The 22303-nt window shown below is 43.0% G+C and overlaps 1 protein-coding gene across 1 annotated transcript in view; it reads right to left on the bottom strand.

Moving 5' to 3' along the window:
* Positions 1 to 22303, bottom strand: part of TANC2 (tetratricopeptide repeat, ankyrin repeat and coiled-coil containing 2) — a 161556-nt gene that overhangs the window by 45957 nt on the left and 93296 nt on the right. Inside the window, exons 11-15 of the mRNA XM_058857940.1 lie at positions 19224 to 19487; positions 15608 to 15733; positions 11828 to 12109; positions 9139 to 9272; positions 410 to 641 (exon numbers count right to left, since the gene is read on the bottom strand). Coding sequence (XP_058713923.1) covers positions 410 to 641; positions 9139 to 9272; positions 11828 to 12109; positions 15608 to 15733; positions 19224 to 19487 — 1038 coding nt within the window. The remainder of the gene's footprint in view (positions 1 to 409; positions 642 to 9138; positions 9273 to 11827; positions 12110 to 15607; positions 15734 to 19223; positions 19488 to 22303) is intronic.

Raw genomic sequence — 22303 nt, 5'->3', positions numbered from 1 at the left:
GGGAAAAAAAGTCACCCCTACACAAATAAATCAGAACATGTTGCTGTAAGGAGTACTGTGAATGGAACTGGTTGCTTGTTTTTACCTTGAGAACTACAAGGACATGTTTGGGATATGAAAGAAGCCAAGTGGCATACTGGGAACAAATTCTTCTGTATGAGGGTGCCCAGAGCAGCTGGGGCTGCCCCTGGATCCCTGGCAGTGGTGGGCTTTAAGGTCCCTTCCAACACAAACCATTCCATGATTCTCAGTCTTCCTAGCTTCTCCTACCTCTTCTCTTCAGCTCGAGAAGTGATTCAGACAGATTAACCCATCGCTTTGTTTAAACACCCAGATCCAATGTCATTTTTAGAATCATAATAAAAAGAGGTGCATGGGAGGTTGGGGCAAGCACAGGGAACATCAGTACCTTTGTGCAGGTTCTCCAGGGGCTCCAGGACCCCCCTGCGGAAGGAGGCCATGGGGTCCTGCACACAGGAGCGGAGGCTGAGCAGGCTCTGCAGGTGGGGCTCACGCAGCAGCTGCTCCCGGTACGCCACGAACTGCGGCGAGCGGCAGAGCAGGGCGGCCACGTTGTGCACAAACTCGGGCACCAGGCAGGTGTACGCGTTGTCAGCCTGGCAGTAGTGATAAGCTACAACCTAGCAAAGAGAAAAGAATGAAAAACTCCATGTCTTCATCAGAGCCACGTCAGGACAGATGGGTTTTCCCTTTGGCGAGTTTGATCTGTTCTGGCAGGTGAAATCTTTAAGAGCAGTGAGTGTTAACTACCCATGACAAGAATCCAGACAAATCAGTTGGTAAAAACAGGCACTGATCCTGAAAAATGACTGGACCTCCCGCTTGAGGAATAAAGGGAATTAAGCTGTAGCTGTTTGCAGAGATGGCCAGTGACAGTAGTTAAGGACTTGGTGATAATAACTTGTGATTGTTTTCTTGAACTTATTCTTTATTTGCTTTGTTTTCTCATATCAAGCTTCATGTGGAAGTGGACAGACAGTGCTCCCTGTGTCCATCACAGTGAGGCAGCACCTTGGAAGTACAGATTCCCCTGAACTGGGGGGCGATGTCAGGCTCACTGTACTTTACTCATACACTGTGATCCCATGCTTCATTCAAAAACCAATTCAATAAAAAAAAAATAATAAAAAAAAGTAAAATTCCCTTTTTCTCAGCTTTCCCCTGATTTTTCCAGCTCAGCAAACTCTGCTAGAGCCCTGCTACATTCTGCCCACTTATTAAAATAAGCAGAAAACCAGTGATACCATCTCAGGCCATGCTGCCAACTTTCATATTTTCTTGTGCAATATAAAAAAGGCCCTCAAAAATCTGTCTCTGCTTGAGATTCTCTTGGGAAGCTGCTCTGGCACCACTCCAGCCCACCTTCTCCTGCTCCCTTGATACCTTCAGCCTCCTGCACTGCCTGCTCATTTGGAATGAGCCTCTGCCAGGGCACAAAGCTTTTCTCCAGCTCCCATTCTGGACTGGGTTTTCTTTTCAAATATCACAGAGTATCCAAAAATATCCCAGAGCAAGGCAGGTGGGAGCAGTTCTGTACCAAAACCACCACTGCCCTGGAGCACTGTAGCACAGAATGTTGCAAAACAGCATTTCTGAACTTGAGAAGGACAATATAGCTGAGAACACTGTGCAAAAGAAAAGCTCCTCGGGGCAGCTGGGATGAAACGTGCCCATGGCTTTGGACACAATGAAGGCTTTCTGTCTTTCCACCTGCAATACCTAACCCTTGGACTGCAGGGTGGCCAGGGCGGTGAAGGACAGTACCAAGGAATGAACACATCAGGCTGTGAGGTCCTCGCCCATTGCTGGTTCAGCACTGGCTTTTAATTTTCAATATGTAATTACCAATGGGGTATAATGCAATAATTTCCTTTCCCAGTCAAAATGAGGTGTGACACATGCAGTGATGAGAAAGCTGAGCTGTTATTTCAAGCATCAAGCCCTAATACATGTATTTAAGCTTTAATGGATACCTCTAAATTCCTTAAAGAATTCTTCCTACCAGCCAGTTAAAATATAATGAATTCCCTTAGAGAACAGCACTATGTAAAGCAATTATTAAAAAGGTAATGATTTCTTTTCATCAATTCTATTTATTTGGGGATTATAACGTGTTCATTTCAATGAAGTTGGGAAGTTGCCATTCCTTGGTATCAGGTTCCACTAAAAGACGTTACTCTGATTTCCTATGCAATTGGTGTGTAGACTCAAAAATAAAGTCTCTTTTAATGAATAACTCATCCTTAAAATAATACCTCTTGAGTTCATGGCCCATGAACACACCTCTGAGTGGTGTGCAAATGTGAGGAAAACATGATGGCAGAGGTTTTTTCCCAGGTGTCTGCCAGGCATGGAAATGAAAAGCCCCGAGAAAACCACTTGTCTTGTGGAGAACTCTCCACGGAATGACAAGAGAAAACTCCTCTCTCTACAGAGACTGATAAAAAGACTTCTGTATAGTTGGTACTGCTTTAATATCTCAAGTTTTATCTCTACGGTGTCGGTTGGGAAAGGAAAAAAGGTTGGGTGGGAGGAGAAAAGGTTTCTGGAGGTTTTATTCTGGTTTCTTATTCTTGTAGTTCTGTTAATAAACTTTTTTTATTCCTTTTAAGTTTTGAGCCTGCTTTGCCCTTCTCCTAATCCATATCTCACAGCAAAAGATGAGTAAGTACTCTGGTGATTTTTAGCTAGTGCTTAAAACCACCACACTCACATACGTGGAGCTGAGTGGGAAACAGGTTTCTCACGCTGTAAAACTTTTCAAGGTTTCCAAGCCTGTTCCAGCCTTGGGAATGAGACCAGCTTAATGTGAGAAGTGAGTGCAAGAGCTCCAGGATGGCCAGCGGCTGGTGTGGATGGGACTCCAAACAGGTTCAAACTGTTCTTTCTATCCTGTATTTACTGAATGCCAGTAATGCTCTGGGAAAGGTCCCTTTCCAATTATTTCACTTTAAATACTTCATTAATTGTTCAAGGTTAATTTCTCTGGGAAGAGGGATGGATTACCAGCTTCACTGCTAAGGATGCTCTTCTAAGATATATGAGACCACATCTAGACTTTGCTCAGCATCTGAAATGACCGCTCTCTGCTCTAATCATGATTCGGAGGTGATTTTGATCTCTCCTCCTTTTTCTTGACTGGATAAGCCAAAAAACAAACAAACAAAAAAAACCATTGTATACCCTGGAAATTAACTTTTCACAGGAAAAGGTGTGCTCTCTCTCTCAATAAAAGCTTAATTTTCCACAGATCTAACTATTTTGCCTTAAAATAATATTTGAAAAAGTTCCAACCATGCCTTATTATAAACAAAGCCTTGAGTTAAACATTTATCTAAATAAAATAATAATAATAAAGTAAGTGAAACCACCAGGGAACATCATGTGGTTTCAAAATATGGGCATGCCTGGATGTTGTGTTCAGCAAATTGTTATTTGTGTCTGATACAATTTAAGACATAATTTTTCTGACCATAGTTTCAATTTGATCTTTGTCATCCCAGTGCACTAAATTCTATAAACATTAAATTAGACTTCCAAAACTTTTAAACCTTTATTTCAGCTATCAGGCTTGTTAAATGATTTCCTCGTTTTGAAGTTTGACTAAATTCAAATCACTGGATTGCAAAGTACAAAAGGCCTGTCAGCAACCCTAAAGCAAGAAGTGGATTACAACAAAGGATGGGAAAAGTAATACCTACATCCAGTCAAGTGCTCAAAGTACCTGCTCATGTAATTTTCCTAAGGGCTGAAAATGGAGTTGAGTGACTCCATACTGAGAAATCAAGGTGTTATGGTTTTTGTATTGAATATCAAATGTCTGGAAAAGTAGTTTCCTTTCTTGCTTGAAAAGGAGCTGCAAAATAGTTCACACTTGTATGATGAGTATTTTACTTCCAAGGACCACCCCCCTCTCCTAAAATGATACGTAGAGTCCAGCTGGATACACTAAAATAGCACATTTATCATGAATTTCTTGGTAGCTCATTTTTCTAAAAATTAATTATGTGTTACAAGACTTGAGGAACACCAGATGTGGAGACAGAGAGCACAGTGAACGGACCACAGCCAACATGACCCCATTTCCTCCTAAAGTGGGATCAGGGAGCCCCAAAACACTCATTTACTCTGAAAGAACATAAACTTCATCTTTGTAACTGCCAAAGCCGAATGATGAAGACATTATTTATATTCTCTCTAGACGTTTAACCCAGTAGGTCTTCAGGAGTCTCTTCTCCCAGTCCTTCCAACACCAGTCATTGTTACTCTCTCTTTTTTGCCACAATCACATCCCAAGTCTGCCTTCATCCAGCCTCATGTAATCTTCACCTTCCTGCTGTGCAAAGGAGAGAGTTGCTGGATGAAGGATGTTAAAAGCAAAACAGATATTCCAAGGAAAATGGAAAATGCTGGTGGATGAGTGGGCAAGAGCCACATGAATGGAGCAAGAGGAAGAGGGTGAGAGGGCAAAGGAGAGGGAAAAAATGAGACACAAAAGGGTTTGTGTGTCAGTCATCAGGTAAAGAGAGTGAGAAGGGACTGATCTGTGAGGTGGGAAAAGAAAAGAAAAGGATGGGGAACAAGTGGCATGACAGCAGAGGGAGAAGATGACAGTAACAGGAAAGGCTGGAAGGACAGCATGAATATCAAAGGAGTGGGAGGGTATGGAGATGGCTCAAGAGAAAGAAGTTATTTTTAATTATTAGCATAGGCCAATTTCAAGCAGTTCTCCAGCACTACTTCTGAAACAGAATCTACTCCATTTAGGGAGTATTCTTTTGCCATCACACCTCCCTTGTGGTTTCTCTTGGCTTCCTTCTGGAAGCATGTCATGCAAAGACAGCTAACCCCCCTTGGACCAACCTCTCCCAGACCCCTGAGCCCACAGCAACACCCCACTTCCTCCAGTGCTCTTAAAGGGCTTCAGCATTGTATTTTAACCTTTAACAAGATTTATTTTTTTTAACCCATACAAAATAGCTTCAAATAAATGCAGTGTAACACTTTGACCTGCCACTATGCCACATGCCAGGCACAATGCTGGCTGTGCTAATGGAAATGGCCGTCAGCACTGCACATGACTGTGACCCAGTATGTGGCACATGGTGACCCAGTTTATTGGGAATGTGCATTACTTTTACATAGCTGAGTATGCTGGAAAAAGCCCTCTGAAACTCATTAGTGGCCCAGGGCATCAAGGCTCAGCAGCAATGAATGCCTCCACCTCTGTGTAAGGTAGGAGCACTCTCTTTTTATATGCCTGCAGCAATGCTAGTGATGCTTTGAATATGGCTTGGAGGATGGGGAGAAGAGCCTCTGGAGCCACCAGCTGTGTTCAGCATCAGCAAAATGCACTAATGCAATGGATGTGCAGCTCCTCCACCAGCTGCTCTGCACGGGGTATGACCCATTAGTGCAGCTGAGCTGGGTTTCAGGTCCATTTGTTTAAGTGCTGCTACCACAAGCCACCACACAGCATCCAGAAACCAAAAGAATAAAGCTGTTCAACGTATTAGTTAAAATTGGGTAGCCAATCCATTAAAAATCCTCTGTGAGTAAAGGATAAACCTTCAGGGAAAAGGGAAGGTCAGCATGGCAGGACCGTGTTGAGCTCCTGCTTGCCAGTCAGCAGTTCCTTAGTTCTAAAATTGATGATTTGCTCATCTCTGACATTAAGGGCTAAATGCAAACTTTGCCCCCAAGAATTTACTGTACAAAAACCAGGCAGAAAAGTGCAGCCCTGAGTAATCCAGAGGAGGAAAAGCAACTGTTTGTTCACCTTTCATTTCTGTCATCATAGATACATAACTTCTGAATACTGGGATAAGTGACATTTGCAGAGGGAAGGGAGTGGGTGAGAGGACAACGAGCTTCCCACCAGCATTCTAGAGCTTGTGCCAACCATTACCTAAGACTGTTTGTATATTATTAATCTGCTTTTGTAACGATCTGCATTTCTCTAGCACAGTGACCTCTGCCCAATCTGAGAACATCCTGCTCTGCTCAGTGCAGGCAGAGGTGGAACATCTGCACACAGCTTTATCCAGCTCCTCACATATGGTTCATCTAGCTCCTAAAATAACCCTGAAAATTGTGGTTGTCCATCACTGTCAACACTTTCTTCTCTACTTCAATTCTGACTTCAGTGTAAACGTGACTATAAAACACACACATCCAAGAAATACTTTTCCATCCAGATTGACCGAAGGGTTTTTCCCTTCCTTTGGCTCTTTTTCCTTCAGCCAGTTGGACAAAACCTATTTAAGGAGGGCATCAGCAACTCTTTTTTTATTCCATAGCTACTGACACAGGAAAATGCTGTTCCTCTCCCCCTCCTCCAGCACTAAAGGGCATTCCAGTCTTTTTTCTCCTTCTTTTCTTTTTTGTGTTAGACTTTGGAAAGCCTTAAGCTTATCTATATGAAGGTTTTTCCTAAACTAAACCCATGAACGCCTGTTGGAGAATGTGGCATCAGACATTCATATTCAGAAGCGGAATTATTTTAACCAACTATTTTTACTATTGTCTACTAGCCATTTGGTGGTTTTCCTCAGCTAAGAGTTCAGCATTTTCAATGCCTCAAAATTTTCATGATGCCTCAAAAGGCAAGACAGACATGTGTGATCAAGTTTCTGAGGGAGGCGACTGCATGCACAACAAAGAGCTCCATGCTGTTATTTTAAGGGATTTCCGATTCTGTTGCCAGGTCAGTAATGCTTTTTCCCCCAGTGTCACTCAGAGACATCGAACCCCACAGCTGTGGTAGGACAGGGAGTGTTCGTTTTATCGAGGAGGACATCACATGGCACAGCTCTTCCACGCCAATCAATTCATCTGGGGTTGACAGCAAGGATGTCGATGTGCGATGCTGAGTTGTGCTACCCAGGAGGCCACTACAAGTGCACTATGCACATGACTCCCAGCCATCAGTTTGACAAACATCCTTAACCATTTTATTTGTCTTTATTTTTCTTCCTGAGGCTTGATAATCCATCAAACTCTCTGTCTGTCGTGTGCAGCACAGCCCTTCTGGAAAAGGTTTTCATGCAATAAACGAAACTGCTGTTTATGACAAAGAATAAATAAGAACATGGAGCTCAAAAAAATTGATTACAAAATTGAACAAAACAAAAAAATCTCCTATTTTTTCAGAACAACTTGCATTCAGGGCAGGAAATAAAGCCTTGAGTGACGATTTAAGCATGTGCTTTATTTCAATGCATGTCTTCATCCAACACACCTGGAAGTCACCCACTCTTCCTAAATAATAAACCACTAACACCTGGTTACATGTCCCTTCCAGCATCAGTTATCCAAGGACTATTACCTGCAGGGATCACTTTTCTTTTATGAGCCAGGGAATGGGAGTGAGGCAGATGAGATGCTGGTCTCCAAGGATCCCAGAAAGGGTAACAGTAACGCTGGGAAGAGACCCAAGGCCTCCCAGTGCTGAATCAAGCCGTGCTACTGCTCTGAGTCATCCCAGGAACTGTTTGCTGAACACCATGGAGCTTTTTGCAAATTCCATGTGCTGTGTCAGCAATTCGGGCATAAGAAGCGATTCCAAGCGCTGTAAGGTCAACTCATCAGCCTTGGCATTGATCCGTTCATCAAGGCCTGATGTCTGGAAGCTGGGGACTGTTATTTCTAGAATCTGCCTTCATTTACAGTAGTGGAGATTTACTGGGAGATTAACGGCCTTGCTCCCAGTGGGTAATCCTGCTGCAGGCACTATGGGCAGCACATCTCCCAACCTCAGCTGTTGTGTTCTGGCAGCAACACACTGGATTTATTCTACAAAAAAAAAAAGTGGCTAAAGAATGAGCAGGACCTTAAAATCCTTCCTAAAGCGTCTGCAGCCAAGGTACAACAACCTATTTTTACTTTAATTTTGGCTGTAAGGGTTGTTTTTAGCTCTTTCTCCAGTGATCGGAGATGTCAAAAAACACTTCAGAGAGTGATCTATGTTGTGGATGTGACACAATGTTTGAAAGATCCATATTTTTTACCTTTTCCAGGAGGAAACTAAAGCTAAAACGGCATCCATTTATCAATTACATACCCAGCAGGATGACTTAAGCACTCAGGGGAAGCGATATATGAGGTATTTTAAGCAGAGATAGCACATTTTACTGCCCTTTCTGGTAGTCTGCAGAGCTTCAGATTTGCAAAGAATACAATGACTAATGCATTTTGAACAAAACCAGACCTGGGCATTGCATTCCTTTCAAGAACTCCATGTGGAAGGGGAGAGTATCAAATCTTAGTATTTATTTATGCAGCACATGCTCCCTGCTTGGCCATCTGGGTGCAGCAGGAAAGCAGTCAGGACAAGACAGTATCTGGCACAAAAAGCTAAGCAAAACACATCCTGGTAATGACTTAGAACAGAGACTTTTCTTGCTATTTTCCTCTCCGAAGTGGGAGCAGGTGACAGGAAAGAATTAACTGCTCGCATCTTCCCGAAAGGTGGAAGAAGAGCAAGACCAAACTCCTTGGATTTCAAAGCAATAGAATGGCACCTTCCCATTACCACAGAGTTAGGGTTAAATCTCAGTAATACAATAAAATTTAAGGTGTAAATCTCATGTACGTAATTGACAGTGTTCCATATAAACCACTCCTGCCATAACAGCAAGTAATTTCTGTATTGTTCCAAAGGCTATGGTCTACTTTGGAGAATTTTCTGAAAAATTCCCAAGTGCACACACAGCACTTACACTCAGCTTGTGCTTTCCCCAGGTACAGTACCTGCCCTTTTCAAACAAAACACTTCTCAAACACTGGGCAATTTTGTTCTCAGTGCTGAAGAAAAAACACAATTATTTCAGTAATTGTGTCATATCCTAACATTTCTAATGAGAAAGTATGGTGGCTGTGAAAGACAAACCCTCAAGAGTAACAGGGGAGTGTATTTGATGCACTGGGAGTTTCATTTTAGAGAAAGAACTTTCCTGGGTAATAAAACTCCTTCCAGAAGTCTGTCTCTCTCAGATCCCAAAGTGAGCATTTGAACACATGGATTTTCCAAGGGACATCAAGCAGGAGAACTTCCAAGGACCCCCATTAAAACTGCCATTTTCCCAAGGAAAAGCCCTGAGCTGGGTGTTCATGTACCTGTGAGGCCAATCTCCGCATGGCCTCCTCCTGGCGCCGGCGCATCTCGGGGGTCCCAGGGCAGCTCCCGCTCGTGATGGACGGGTGGGCAGAAGGCGGCTGGGCCAAGGGCAGCTCTCGGTTGGCATCCACATCTGTCCAAGGAAAGAGGTTAGGACAACCACTAACATTATTATTACAAACCAGGCAGCTGCTGCTTCCTATGTATGGCAGTTAAAATACTTCCCACAAATACTGTGGTTGGGATTTCGGGGATATCCAGGCCAGAGGCTTCTCAAGAAACTTCTTTTGGAAGCAGGAAAGGAAGAAAAAAGAAAAAGCCTTGATCTTGTCATATTCATCTTCTCCGCTATAATTTCATTGACTTTTAAATTATGACAATAATGCAGCGAACTGGGCCCTCTGGCAGGCTCTGCCTTCAGGTTTGGTGGATTTCAGTGCAAAGTTCTCCTGCTCTGCACTTCTGCCCACAGACCTTCCCTTGTTATGAACAATCGCTGGTAAATTTAGTTCCAAGTCCTCCTTCAGCACAGACAGCCAATTTTTCTGAATTACAGGCCTATTTTCTAACATAAATGAATTAAGAGCCCCAGCTAATACAGCCATCTGAAGCCCATTTATTTGATCAGGAGGAGAAGAGCAGGAGCAGCTCAAGGATCTGGAAAAGGCTCACAAGCAAATAATAAATTATCCTGGAATCATCTCTGGCAAGTTTAACTGTGTTCTAGTGCATTTTAGCCGCTTCTTTTTCCTGGTAAAGCAGAAATTTCCTTTACCAGCAGATTGCTATAGAAGCTCATCCACCTGGCCTTTGTGGATATCATTCCCAAAGAATTTTTATTTTCCCTCCTAAGTACTCATATGGAGGATTTTTGAATGACACCACAACATGCAGCACTTGGCGATGTCTAATTATTTATTATTTTGAGAACACCAGCACTCCTAAGTGCAGTCTGTGCTGGCAGAGGATTCTCCTGGACTGGATTGCTGCAGTGCATGCCTGAGCTTGATGGGAAATAATCATGCAAACAATGACCCATTTAATGGCAAACAACAGAGGAGGATGACTGCTGCCTCCAGAATTAAACCCTGAATGTGTTAGAATGAAGCACATTCTTGATTCTGAGCATAACACCACTGTCACCTGTATTAATTTTCTGAGAAAGGAATTAGAACTATGAGGCTCTATTGAAGCCAGTTTAAATGCACAACTGCTGTAGCAGTGTCAGACCACCTGATTAGCACGTATTAATTAGCACAGTTTTAATTATTGATTCTGAAAGTTTCCATCCTAATAACTGACACTGAGGAATCATTCAGCTTTCAACTACATGGACACACCAGAGTGAACTAAACAAAGTATTAGGTGGGATCAAGGATCTTCATCATCTATGGACTAAGGGTACAGGGCACCTCATATGAGAAATCCACCTTTTAGCCCAGAAGGAGTTAAGCACAGTCATCTCTTAAATGTCCACTACCACCCTAAGCAGACTGGGGACACACACTCACAGCTGGTGCACTGCAGAGCTGCAGTTAGAATGTAGAAACAAGCCCTGCCTTTCACCACACATTGTTCATTTAGCTCTGACAAGTAATACTGTTCAACATGCCAACATTTCAGCTCTTCCAACAAGGCAAGAGCACAGCATTTCAGTAAACAGATTTAACTACACATTCACTGACATACAGTGACCTACATCCTTAAAGATACCTTCAGGTACCTAACTCAGTATTTTTAGTCCTGTCTTACTCACTTACTGAGAGCTGAGTGACTTTAAAATGTTGTCATCTCCACCTGCAAACCTGTCAGTGCGTAGAGATGGGAACTGGATAGGTACAGAGGAGGTAGAGCAATCTTAGGTCTTGAGCCTACATGGGCTCATGACCTGCAGGGACTATTTATACCATGATTCAATGAGATAAACAATCCGTATGGGAAAAAGAATGCAGGGGCATGGATTCATCATCACAGAATACTAGTTGCCTGATCTGGCTGGAGATGTCATGAGCAGGGGGATTGGACTACATGACCTTTAAAGGTCCCTTCAAACTCAAACCATTCTGTGATTCTATGATTCTAAAATTGGAGTCTTCCCAGGCAGAGAAAGTCTGTGATGTTTCTAAGCCAGACAAGTCAGAGACAGACTACTTTGACTCTTCAAAAAGCAACTTAGGAACAGGAACAGTATAAAAGCTGCCTGTAGCAGTACCTAGAGGGACTCAAAGAGAGCTGAAGAGGGACTTCACACAAGGGTATGGAGTGATAGGACAAGAGGGAATGGCCTCAAACTGAAGGAAGGTAGATTTAGATTAGATATTAGGAAGGAATTGTTCCCTGTGAGGGTGGGGAGGCCCTGGCACAGGTTGCCCAGGGAAGCTGTGGCTGCCCCATCTCTGGAAGTGTTCAAGGTCAGGCTGGGTGAGGCTTAGAGCAGCCTGGGATAGTGGAAGGTGTCCCTGCCTTATGGCAGGGAGCTGGAACAAGATAATCTTTAAAGTCCTTTCCAATCCAAACTATTCAGGGCTTCTATGACATATTTCTCAAATGTCCTTCCTTTGCTTGACAACAAAGACCAAGCTGATTTCTTGGACCTGAAGAGAAATGGGGTTATTTCACCCCAGACCACTCTAAAAGCTGACGTAAAAGCTCTCTGAGTTTTGGAGACCCATGTGCTGCTGTGCTTACGTTTTGGAGAGGCGTGGGGGCTATCTGAAGCAATCTGCCTCATCCTCGTGCCATGGCAGCTGAGCGCAACCAGCCTGGAGATGATGGCGGTTTTGCCGAAGCCGATGTTCCCGACGATCACCACCCCACGGTTGACGCTGGCGTTCGAGCTCTGCAGCTGTGCATCGATCTCGTGGAACACCCAGTCCCGGCCCACAAACACAGACTCGGTGGTGATGCTGGGCACCTCAAAGAGCAGCGGCTTCAGGGAGATGTCGGGGGGTCTGTAGGGCGCGAAGCGCACTGGAAAGGGAGATGTGGGAAGAACATCAACATCCACGCCATAGGGGAAAGCAGAGTTCGGAAATGGATATTTATCTCACACAAAAATCTTTCCGTTACGAAAGGTGAAAAAAACCCCACAATTCTGGATCACCCACAGGTTTGTTGTGAAAGCATCTGTCTCATCCACAGTACTTTCCAACAAAGGCATTGAGGATTTACAGGGAGTAGCTTGGAACTGGGGAAAAATTGTGGCTGGAGAAATTAATTTTCTCTTAAATCCACCACAGTCAAAGGCCCTGGGCAAATGCTGCACTCTGCACAGCAGCTCCTGGGAGACAGGACTGATGGTTCAACACAGAGACACACAATGTGTGTTCACTTGTTCAATCCAATGAGCCCACAACAATCTCAGCACCTGTAAGTGTTAATTCCATCTAAACGAAGTTATTTCAATTCTTCTGAAGTAAGTTAAATCAGACTGCTGACAGCATGTTCCTGTTCAGCAATTAAAACACCTCTTTTCAGAATGAAAAATGATGTTTTAATGCACCATAAAGTTATCAAGAAGAGTAATAACTACCTCCCCAATAGACCACGTGTGCTGGTGCTGATTAAATACTGTGCAATTTCTGTAGAGCCCAAGCAACAAATTAAAATACAGAACTGAAACACTGCCCGCCATATGCAGCCAGGCGCTCTCCTGTGGCTGAAAACTTCAATTCAAGCAACTCAGATCTGGGTGTATTATGGTAAGCTAAGCAAATATCTGAGTTTATTTCCTTTACTTGCTTTAGACTGCAACTTTTGGATAGCAGGGAGAATTTCGTCACCTAAAGGGCTGTTCAGCCCTGGCACAGGCTGCCCAGGGCAGTGGTGGAATCCCCATCCCTGGAGGGATTTAAAAGAATGTGTCACTTGTGGATGTGGGTCAGTGGTAGCCTAAAGCAGTGCTGGGGGAATGGTTGGATTTGATGAACTTACAGGATGCATTTCAAACCTTAATGATCCTGTGACTCTTTCAAGTGTCATCTTAAACATCTACATCCATTCAGATGAAACCAGCTCCTTCTTCTCCCCTCTGTGCCTGAAAAGGCTAAACTATTTTTTAGTGTTTTTAAGAAGCATGTGAAACTCTCTTACCTGCAAGGCAACAGTATTGAATACATACTGTGAGGAAAATCCCTTGAAAATTAGAAAAACAGCTTAGGGAAAGCATACCACTGCCTATTACATATAGAGATCCACAATATATTGGGGGAGTGGGAACTATCCTCTCCTTCATCCCAAACCTCAGCCAAAAATCTTGGTTCTTCCCATCCTGCAGCACTGCTGGCATTTGCTTTTTGGAGAAGAAAACCCATGGTACATCATAGCCATCAGTTTATGCCTTGGGTTACAGCAACCTGAACAGCCTTAAATCCCCAGGGATGAAAACAGAGAAAGCAAAAGTTGCCTTCCCCATCCTATTAAAAACTTGTTACTGGGATGAATCCTTGTCACACTCAAGCGTTGGGATTACTCTACTGCTTCCCTGCTTAAAATAATTGATTTAACAAAAAACAGCAGAGACAATCTCCCATTTAGTCTCTCTCACTATGATTTTGGAACACTGGGAACAGACAGTGGGCTGTAATGTGTCCCCCAGCACAGGGCCAGAAATGTCTTCACTATTTCAGCCCAGTGCCAAGACTAGGGATATTAAATTTAAACACAAGTTTAGGATTTCCAGCTGGAACAAAGAGCTGCTGTTTGTAACAGCCCAGATTGATGCAATTTCACAGCAATAGCTGCAAAATGCATAATTTCAGAGAAGAACAACCCCCCTCCCCCCCGCATATACAATGGCATGAAAATATTTCCAAGTAGTGATGGTTTACTTTTTCACATCTCCCTCTCCTTTTAAAAACAGCACAGCAACTCAGGTAGGATCAGAAACAAATTTTAAGAAGTTGAAACACTGCTGCTGTTCTCATGCAACTGCCACAAAAAGGGAAAAAAAAACCCAAAACAAAACAAAGCACAGGAGGAAAATATGTAGTGCTACAAGGGTTTTAAAAGTGTGTCTGGAAAACAATTTGATTCTGTTCCTACAATAAAGTTGAATGTTTTGGATGCAATCACTGCAAATTACACAGCCTTGGCAAGCTGCTGCCTCCGAACATATGGAAATTTGGTCTGTCAAACTTTGTTTTCTTCACTTACTGCCTGCTCATGCACTTCTAGAACTGCCTCAGCAGCCAGGAGGATTTCATTACAGACTGCCATCCAAAGCTCACAAACCCACTCTTTGGGGGCTCATGTGTTTGGTACATAGCCCAGTACCAGGTCGAGTAGGTTGTGCCTGTGCCTTCAAGCTCCCCATTTCCTCACCCTAAGATGGTGGGCCCAAAAAAAAAAAACCCCTAGAGAACAGGAAAGTTTCATGTATGGCCAAAAGAAACCCCTCCTCTATGCACAGAGGAGTCTTATAAACCAGTCTTATGGGCAAAGAAACAGTCTGAAAATATCTCAAATGAGCTTTCTCAGCCATTTATTCATCTGTGCAACAAAAAATGATGGGCTGAAGCATTAGCCTGGTGATCTACTGCAGACTCAGGACTGACACAGTAACATCTTAAGCACGTGGTGGAAGACTGAGCTCAGATTAAAAGTGGGATGTAAATTGAAGGGTGGGCCAAAATCCCAAGGACATGGAACAAGTCAAGCAGGAGCTGCCTGGGAATAAGCAAAACAGTAAAATTGTCAGTCCTGGCTACTTTTCTCATTGCTAATGTCTTGTTTGTGTAATTTGCCACAAAGAGCCACAGAAATTTCCCCTCTCAAAAGGCCTTTCAGAAGTCAAAGAGCTGCCTGAATACGGGCATTGTGAGCATCCCTACAAGCGCTGGCTGAGCTGGTGGCCCCGTCACTGCACTAGGCTCCTTCCACACTGGCACACTGCAGAATGCAACAGGGAACTGTAGTCCCTGGCCTTGATCAAAAAAAATAAGGAAATAAGGAAAAAAAGTAGTAGTCCATAAAATTTCTCATTTTTAATAACTTATCTAAGTATTAATCCTGAGGAGACCAGGTGAGAGCTATTCATCCAGGTGAGGGGTATTCATCCTGGAGAAGAGACAAGAGAAGGCTCTGGGATGACCTTATTGAAGCCTAAAAAGGCTCCAAGAGAGCAGGAAAAGGACTTTGGACAAGGGCTTGAAGGGACAGGACAAGGGGGAATGGCCAGAGGGCAGGGTTGGATGAGATATTGGGAAGGAATTCTTCCCTGGCAGGGTGGGCAGGCCCTGGCACAGGTGCCCACAGAAGCTGTGGCTGCCCCTGGATCCCTGCAAGTGTCCCCAGGCCAGGCTGGACATTGGGGCTTGGAGCAGCCTGGGACAGTGGGAGGTGTCCCTGCCCATGACAGGGGTGGCTCTGGCTTTAAGGTCCTTTTCAGCCCAAACCATCCTGGGATTCTGGTCTTCACATGGACATGGATGCGGTGGCTGTTGCCCGAGGGCCCCGCTGTGCTCCTACCTCGCAGGTCCTGCTGTGCCCGGGCGCTGGCCACGCTCTGCCGTGGCATCCGCAGTGATGTGCGCAGGGGAGTGTGTCTCTGCTCATCCAGGTAAGCCAGATCTTCCAGGTGGGCTGAGCTGGTGGCTGCCATGAGAAAGTAAAGAAGTACATCACACCTGGCGTTTGGATCTCACGCTCTGGTTATTGCATTTTTCAGTTTTTAATGAAAATACATGGAGATGTAAGTACCTTGAGACAACAGAGCTGACACGAACCAAGTACCATTTCCCCTAGGAAGAAGTACATTGTTTTGGTGACTTTTTCTCATGCCTCACTGGCATTTGCTCTGGTCTGGTCTCCTGTTGGTGTTCCCAAATAAAAGAAGATATATGGAAAATGAAGACATGGACTCTCTTGTACCTGGTCTCAATTCTGCCAATCACAAACTCAGTCATGTCTGTGCAAAGCTGACAGAGACAACGTTTCCTATAGGTTAAAGACAACTCACTGGTGCAGTTTATGCTGAAGCCTGCCATCTCCTCTTCACTGATGGGGCAGGGACACCTCCCACTGTCCCAGGCTGCTCCAAGCCCTGTCCAGCCTGGCCTGGAACACTGCCAGGGATCCAGGAGCAGCCACAGCTGCTCTGGGCACCTGTGCCAGGGCCTGCCCACCCTCAGGTGAAGACCGTGTGTAAAAACTGCTCCTAGTTGTAAACTGCTAAGTGACAGCAGGGACACAACACATTCAGTGACTGCACTTTGTAAGCTGCTATAAAAATGGGTATTTTTGTGCTGGTTTGTAAGATACTTGGGGAGAACCTTTAAAAAAAAAAAAAAAAGCCAAAAAGAAAAAAAAGGAGGGGGAAAAAAAAAAAGCCAGCAGGTATTAAGTGCTGCTATGCTTTGCTTCCCAACTGACCATGTATAAATTCAACTGCATTTAAAAAAACAAAGTGGAGAAGAGCCTGTTTTAGCAAAGCTGTGAATTCATGATTACCTTAAAATGTGGAATACCAGAGAATACCACTAAAAGAAAGGCAGCTTTTTGTCCCACTCCCAGCTACACTGTCTCTACACTGACTGATGACCTTGAGGCTCAAAATTAATATACCTATTTTCTGGTGGGTTAATTTTCAGTTGGATTAGTCAACTAATCTGGTTTATCAAGTGGTTACCCAACCAGTGTGTCACTGGAGCAAGGACATGGAATTGGTAGCTCAGCATTAACTCTTTGAGCAATGTTACATTTGCAGACAGACTTAAATCAACACTGAAACTACACTTGGTTTCCCTTTCCCATCATTTAGGCACAACAATAATGAAGTTAAACTGTTTGGGAAAACCACCCATATAAATCCATTACCTAAACCCCATAATTTTCAGGTGCCATAAACATACAGGAGCCAATATGTGATATTTTGATGATAAAACATTAAGCCAAATCTCGAATTCTCATTGTGGTTACTTCCACGATTTAACCTCAGGGAGATCCGATTGTTGGGTGAGAACCATGAATTAATGCCCTTGTCTGTATATAATGTATGTGTTGTAGAGTTAGAATATATATAAATTTTGGTAATAAGTTGATGATATGGGGATAAGGGGTGGAATGTCCTGGCGTGACTTTATGATACTGGTATTCCCAATTGCCTGGTTTATATTCCATATTGAGTTCTGCACCTTTAAGACTGGCTCTGAGAGCGAAGGGGGGAAGAAGAAGCTGCAGTGTGTGTTGAAGGAAAACATCACTCCCACACATCCCGCTCCTGATCTGTGGTGTCTGCAGCACGGACAGACAGCGGGACAGAGCTTCTCTTTTACTGTTAGTTAGTTTTAGCTAGCTGAGGCAGAGGAGCTCCCTGGACTTTTTTTCATTTTTTTCCTTGGATCTGTGCAAGCCTGCTCTGGACTGAACACCCAGCCAAACCCCGGGAGCTCACGCCTTTGGCCCACCGGGGCCTGGGCCTCGGCACTTTCCAGCGCCGGAGGGACTGATAAGAAACTGAGTGAGCCGAGCTACAACACATGAAAAGGACTTTTCTTCCTTGACTTGCCATCTCATCGAACAGCAAGAGGTTTTATTGTTTAATATTATTTAATTTCTATTAAAAAAACAGTTTTTTCCACTTCTCTCCAAGGAACCTTTTTTCCCCAAACCAATTGGGGGGCAGGGGCCATCTGAATTTTTCTTTTCTGGGGGAACCCCATTTGGAGGTTCTCTCCCAAATTTGCTCTAAACTAGGACAAATGTGAACTGTGTTAGCTGACACAGCACTTCTAAACAGCAAAATCTCTACTAAAAAATAAACACCCAGAAGGAAAAGTTGTTCCTGAACTTTACTGCATGGTTTCCTCTTGAAATACTATTTGCCTCTAAGTGCACCAAGCAAGTCAACAGCTTCCAAAGACAATTACATCAACACACACATATTTAAATTTATGGTGCCCAGCCTACTCTGTTTGCTTTGGAAGGTGTTTACATAATGTCATTTATAAGGAATTAATCTAAAGCAAGTTTTTCTCTCTCCCCTCTCTCCAGTCTGAGGTTTTCAGACTGTGCTGCACCTCCATGCTCTGGAGGTTTACTTCACCATCTGTAAATCTCATTTCTACACTGCTTTTAGGTCTGTGACCGGCTGAAGTGAGATTAAAAAGGAAAACTAATCCAGTTATGCAATGCAGCCTGGTTCACCAAGGGATGCTGATTTAACAGAAAACATCCCAGGCTCTTTGGGATATCTCTCAGAATTGTCTCTGGGCTTTCTGGAGCAGCGTCCACCAGGACTCAGAATTCTTATGGCGGCTTTCTCCACATGTCTACACAGACACATAGACAACACATTCTACCCCAAAGAAGTTACCCACAAAGGAAAAAAAAATGGGGCAATAAAGGAATGGGGAGTAACTCTAAGCAAGCAGCTTTCCAGCAATGCTTTAATATTTCTAATCCCATCACTGTTTTTTTGCCCTGCTGTTACCGGATTCAGGGGAATGCAGGTAAAAGACATCAATAAGGTAAGGCACAGCACCATTTAGAAATGTTTTGAAGAGCAGACATGAATTTAAATGAAAATAATGTTGATTTTATGCCAAGACAAAAAATGTCAGTCACTAGCAAATGCCAGGTGCTGTGAGTTGTGAGATGTTTGGGACACAGTCCACTGGGAGAGACGGGACCCAGAGCAAATCTGTAGACAGAAAGTACCACCATTCTCTTAACTCCAGAGCTCTTAAGCTCTTCAGAGAATATCAGACACTTGATTTTACTTGCAATGAATCTTTTGAAATAGCAGAAATAGCCATTATGTCTTGGCACATTAAAACCAAGACATTTGCATTGTAATGACAGTAAAGAATCTGTTTTTTTCTTTTTAAACATATTCTGCTGTAATCTTGTTGTATAATTTTGTAAGAAAGGGACCATAAACTGCTGAAATAACCATTAAACACAATCAGAAACAGGTTTCCACAGAGGAATTTTCCATTTAGAACCAGTAAGTCAAACAAAAAACCAATTTTTGTCATTCTTAGCATGATGACTCCAGGAAGGAGATTCCTGGATAAGGAAACAGTTGTGACATCTGTGTGCTGTGTCTGGCTCTGACCTAAAGGCACAAACATTAATTTCTTACCTGCTACTGAATTTGGCCGTGGCATAAGGTAAAGAGGAATTGACTGCACTGACTGGGACAGGACCGTCTCCAGGTTCCTCTCGGGGATTTTGTTGAGGCTGTAGGTGGAGGCTGACATGTTCTCATCCACGCGGTACAGGCAGGAGTCCATGCTGGATTTCTGGGATTGCCACTGTTTAAGATTTCCCCCAGATCCAAGTTCCTTACTGCTTTCCCCTCCATATTTAGTACGTTCCACATTCTCAGAGTAACTTGTCAACGTAGCTTGAAGGAAGAAATTATAACAAAATGAGTAACGAAGCAAGAGTGGCTTGAACACATGCTGCTCAATGCCAAGCTGAGACATGCAAGAGCCAAAAATTATCTTCATCATATTTTCCACATTCACATAAATCAGAGATTATGGATTTTAGTTTAATGATAGTGTTTCTGCTTACGACTTCTAAAAGAACATTTAAGCTCTAATGTTTTTGCTCATATCATTAAAAGCCATTTTTAATTACAAAGAGTATTAAAAATTCTGTGCTGCATTGTATTCAAATACATCATTCCAGAAATAATAGAAATTATTTAGGAGGAAACATTGCCATGGCTCCTCATGTCTTTTAATTGGCATCATAGTTTCTACCTTTCCATTTCCAGGAAATGTCTGCAGAACTTTGCAAGGTCTGACACTAAGAAGCCTCCACTGAACCTGCCTGAACAACCAGCTTCCATGGATTAGTTTGGTTCAGAAACCGAAGCCCTTATCTCATTTGACTGACAGGAAGTTTTTATGAACTGTAATCCACTCAGTTTCCCCTATATAATTTCATTTAACAGGTGAGGATTTTTGCTGGGAAGTGACAACACTCAGTTGATCCAGAACATCCCCATGTTCTCCCCATTTGTATTTTCTCTTCTGGATTCCAGCGTAGTTACCCACGGCTGTAAATCTCTTTAGACTATTGACTTTCCTCTCATCTTTAGTCCCCTGTATATTTATTCAAGGTCATAATCTTAGTCACTGAGACAAGGTCCCAACACCCACACCAGTTTATCTGAGTATGTTAGAGAAATAAAGAATGGCTTGGGTTGGAAGTGACCTTACATACCATCCAGTTCCACCCCCTGCCATGGGCAGGGACACCTGCTCCAAGCTCCATCCCCAACCTGGCCTTGGGCACTTCCAGGAACAGGGCAGGAGCAACCTGGGATAGCGGAAGCCACAGCTTCTCTCAGAAACCTGTTCTTTATCCACCCTAACAACAGCTTCAATCTTCACTGGGAGTGGGTTTTTTTCTAGGGAGTGGGTTCAGTATCTTTGCATCCCATCCAATGTTTCAAAATTTAGTCACTTGCAACGTATTTTGAAATTTAAAACCAACACACGCAACTGCTAAGAACTGGTATTTACTTGTTGGCATTTATACTCAGGCTTGCTGTCAGGTAAACATATTTATGATTTAAGATAAAAAAATTACTTTCACACACTTTCACTGTTCACATACTTCTCTTGCTCCCTCAAATTGTCTAAGAAATATGTTTGAAATTATTCTCTATAAAAAAACTCCATTTCAAAGACTGAGTTTGCAGGGCAAGGGATGCCAAGTTTTTTGTTCACAGAAAACAACTCCATTGATCCAATTAGAATCCATTACTTTTAAAAGCCCATCTCAGTATATGTCTAATTAGTCTCTGTAGAAAAAATTCAGCAGCTGACATCAGTCATCTTCCAACACATCAAACCGAGAAAAAACAAAATAACCTTGTGTCAAAATAAGTTTTCTCTAAGTGAAACAACAAAAAAGAAAAAAAAAAAAGAGCTATTAAGTCCTGCTGCCCCTTTTTCTAATCAACAATTTGTGTTCATTTTAAACACAATTTTCTCTGGTTTACACTAAAACTGTTTTATGTGCAAACTTGTTATTGAATCAGGTATTTAGGAAGGTTCCCTATGGATTAATTTACCTGCTGAACAGCCCTGGGTAATCTAAGTGCTTCTACACATGCTGAAGTGATGGCTCTATGGATTTAGTCTCTTCTAGGAGCTATTATAAACCAAAATAATTTTAATTTTAGTTAAAAAGCAAAAGCATCAGGTTAGCTGCAAGTCAGCGACATGAACGGACACACTGAGCTGACACATCTCCCATAGTGTCACCCCTAGAGCTGCTCACCTTCACAGTGACAACTGAAGAAAGCACATTTCAGAAAGGTAATTTCAGAAAATTTTCATTACCTGCAACTACTAAGATGCAGAGTGATATTCAGGGAAGAAAAGTTGTGAACGCCAAATTGGCAGATAAATACAATGAAAGTGCAAAGATCTGGCCAGCCCTGAAATGGTCAGGGAGTTGGATCAGGTGATCATTGTAGGTCCCTTCACACTGAAATATTGTATTGTATTGTATTGTATTGTATTATATTGTATTGTATTGTATTATATTGTATTGTATTGTATTGTATTGTATTGTATTGTATTGTATTGTATTGTATTGTATTCTATTCTATTCTATTCTATTCTATTCTATTCTATTCTATTCTATTCTATTCTATTCTATTCTATTTTATCCTAACTCCTAACTCCTAACTGCCATCCCATCCCATCCCATCCCATCCCATCCCCATTCCTATTCCCTTCTTTCCCATTCCATTCCTTTCTGCCAGGATGAGAGGAAACAGCCTCAGGTTGCAACCAAGTAAGGTGAAGGCTGGATATTAGGGAAAATGTCTTCATTGAAAGGATGGTGAAGTCCTGGAACAGGCTGTCCAGGCCAGTGAGATAGAGGCACCATCCCTGGAAACATTCGAAAAAACATGTGGATGTGATACCTGGGGACAGTGCAAGGGCACTGGAAGTAGCTGGTCTTTAAAGGTCCCTTCCAACACAAACCACTCTATAATTCTATTATTTTTAAAAATAAGGACACCTCATTAGTCAAAAGCTAAAAAAAAAATTGCAATCTTTGAATTGAACGGACCAGTCTCCAAGGGACCCAGCGCATCAGGGCACAGATGGGACGCACTGGGGGTGCCATGGTAGGAACCCACCGGCACACAGGAGGCTACGGGAGAACCCTTGAGGTTCTTCAACTGCT

This window comes from Poecile atricapillus, chromosome 27 (assembly GCF_030490865.1).
Source record: "Poecile atricapillus isolate bPoeAtr1 chromosome 27, bPoeAtr1.hap1, whole genome shotgun sequence".
Lineage (NCBI taxonomy): Eukaryota > Metazoa > Chordata > Aves > Passeriformes > Paridae > Poecile > Poecile atricapillus.
Note: the sequence above shows the minus strand (reverse complement) of the source record. Positions and strands in the feature narration are given on the sequence as shown.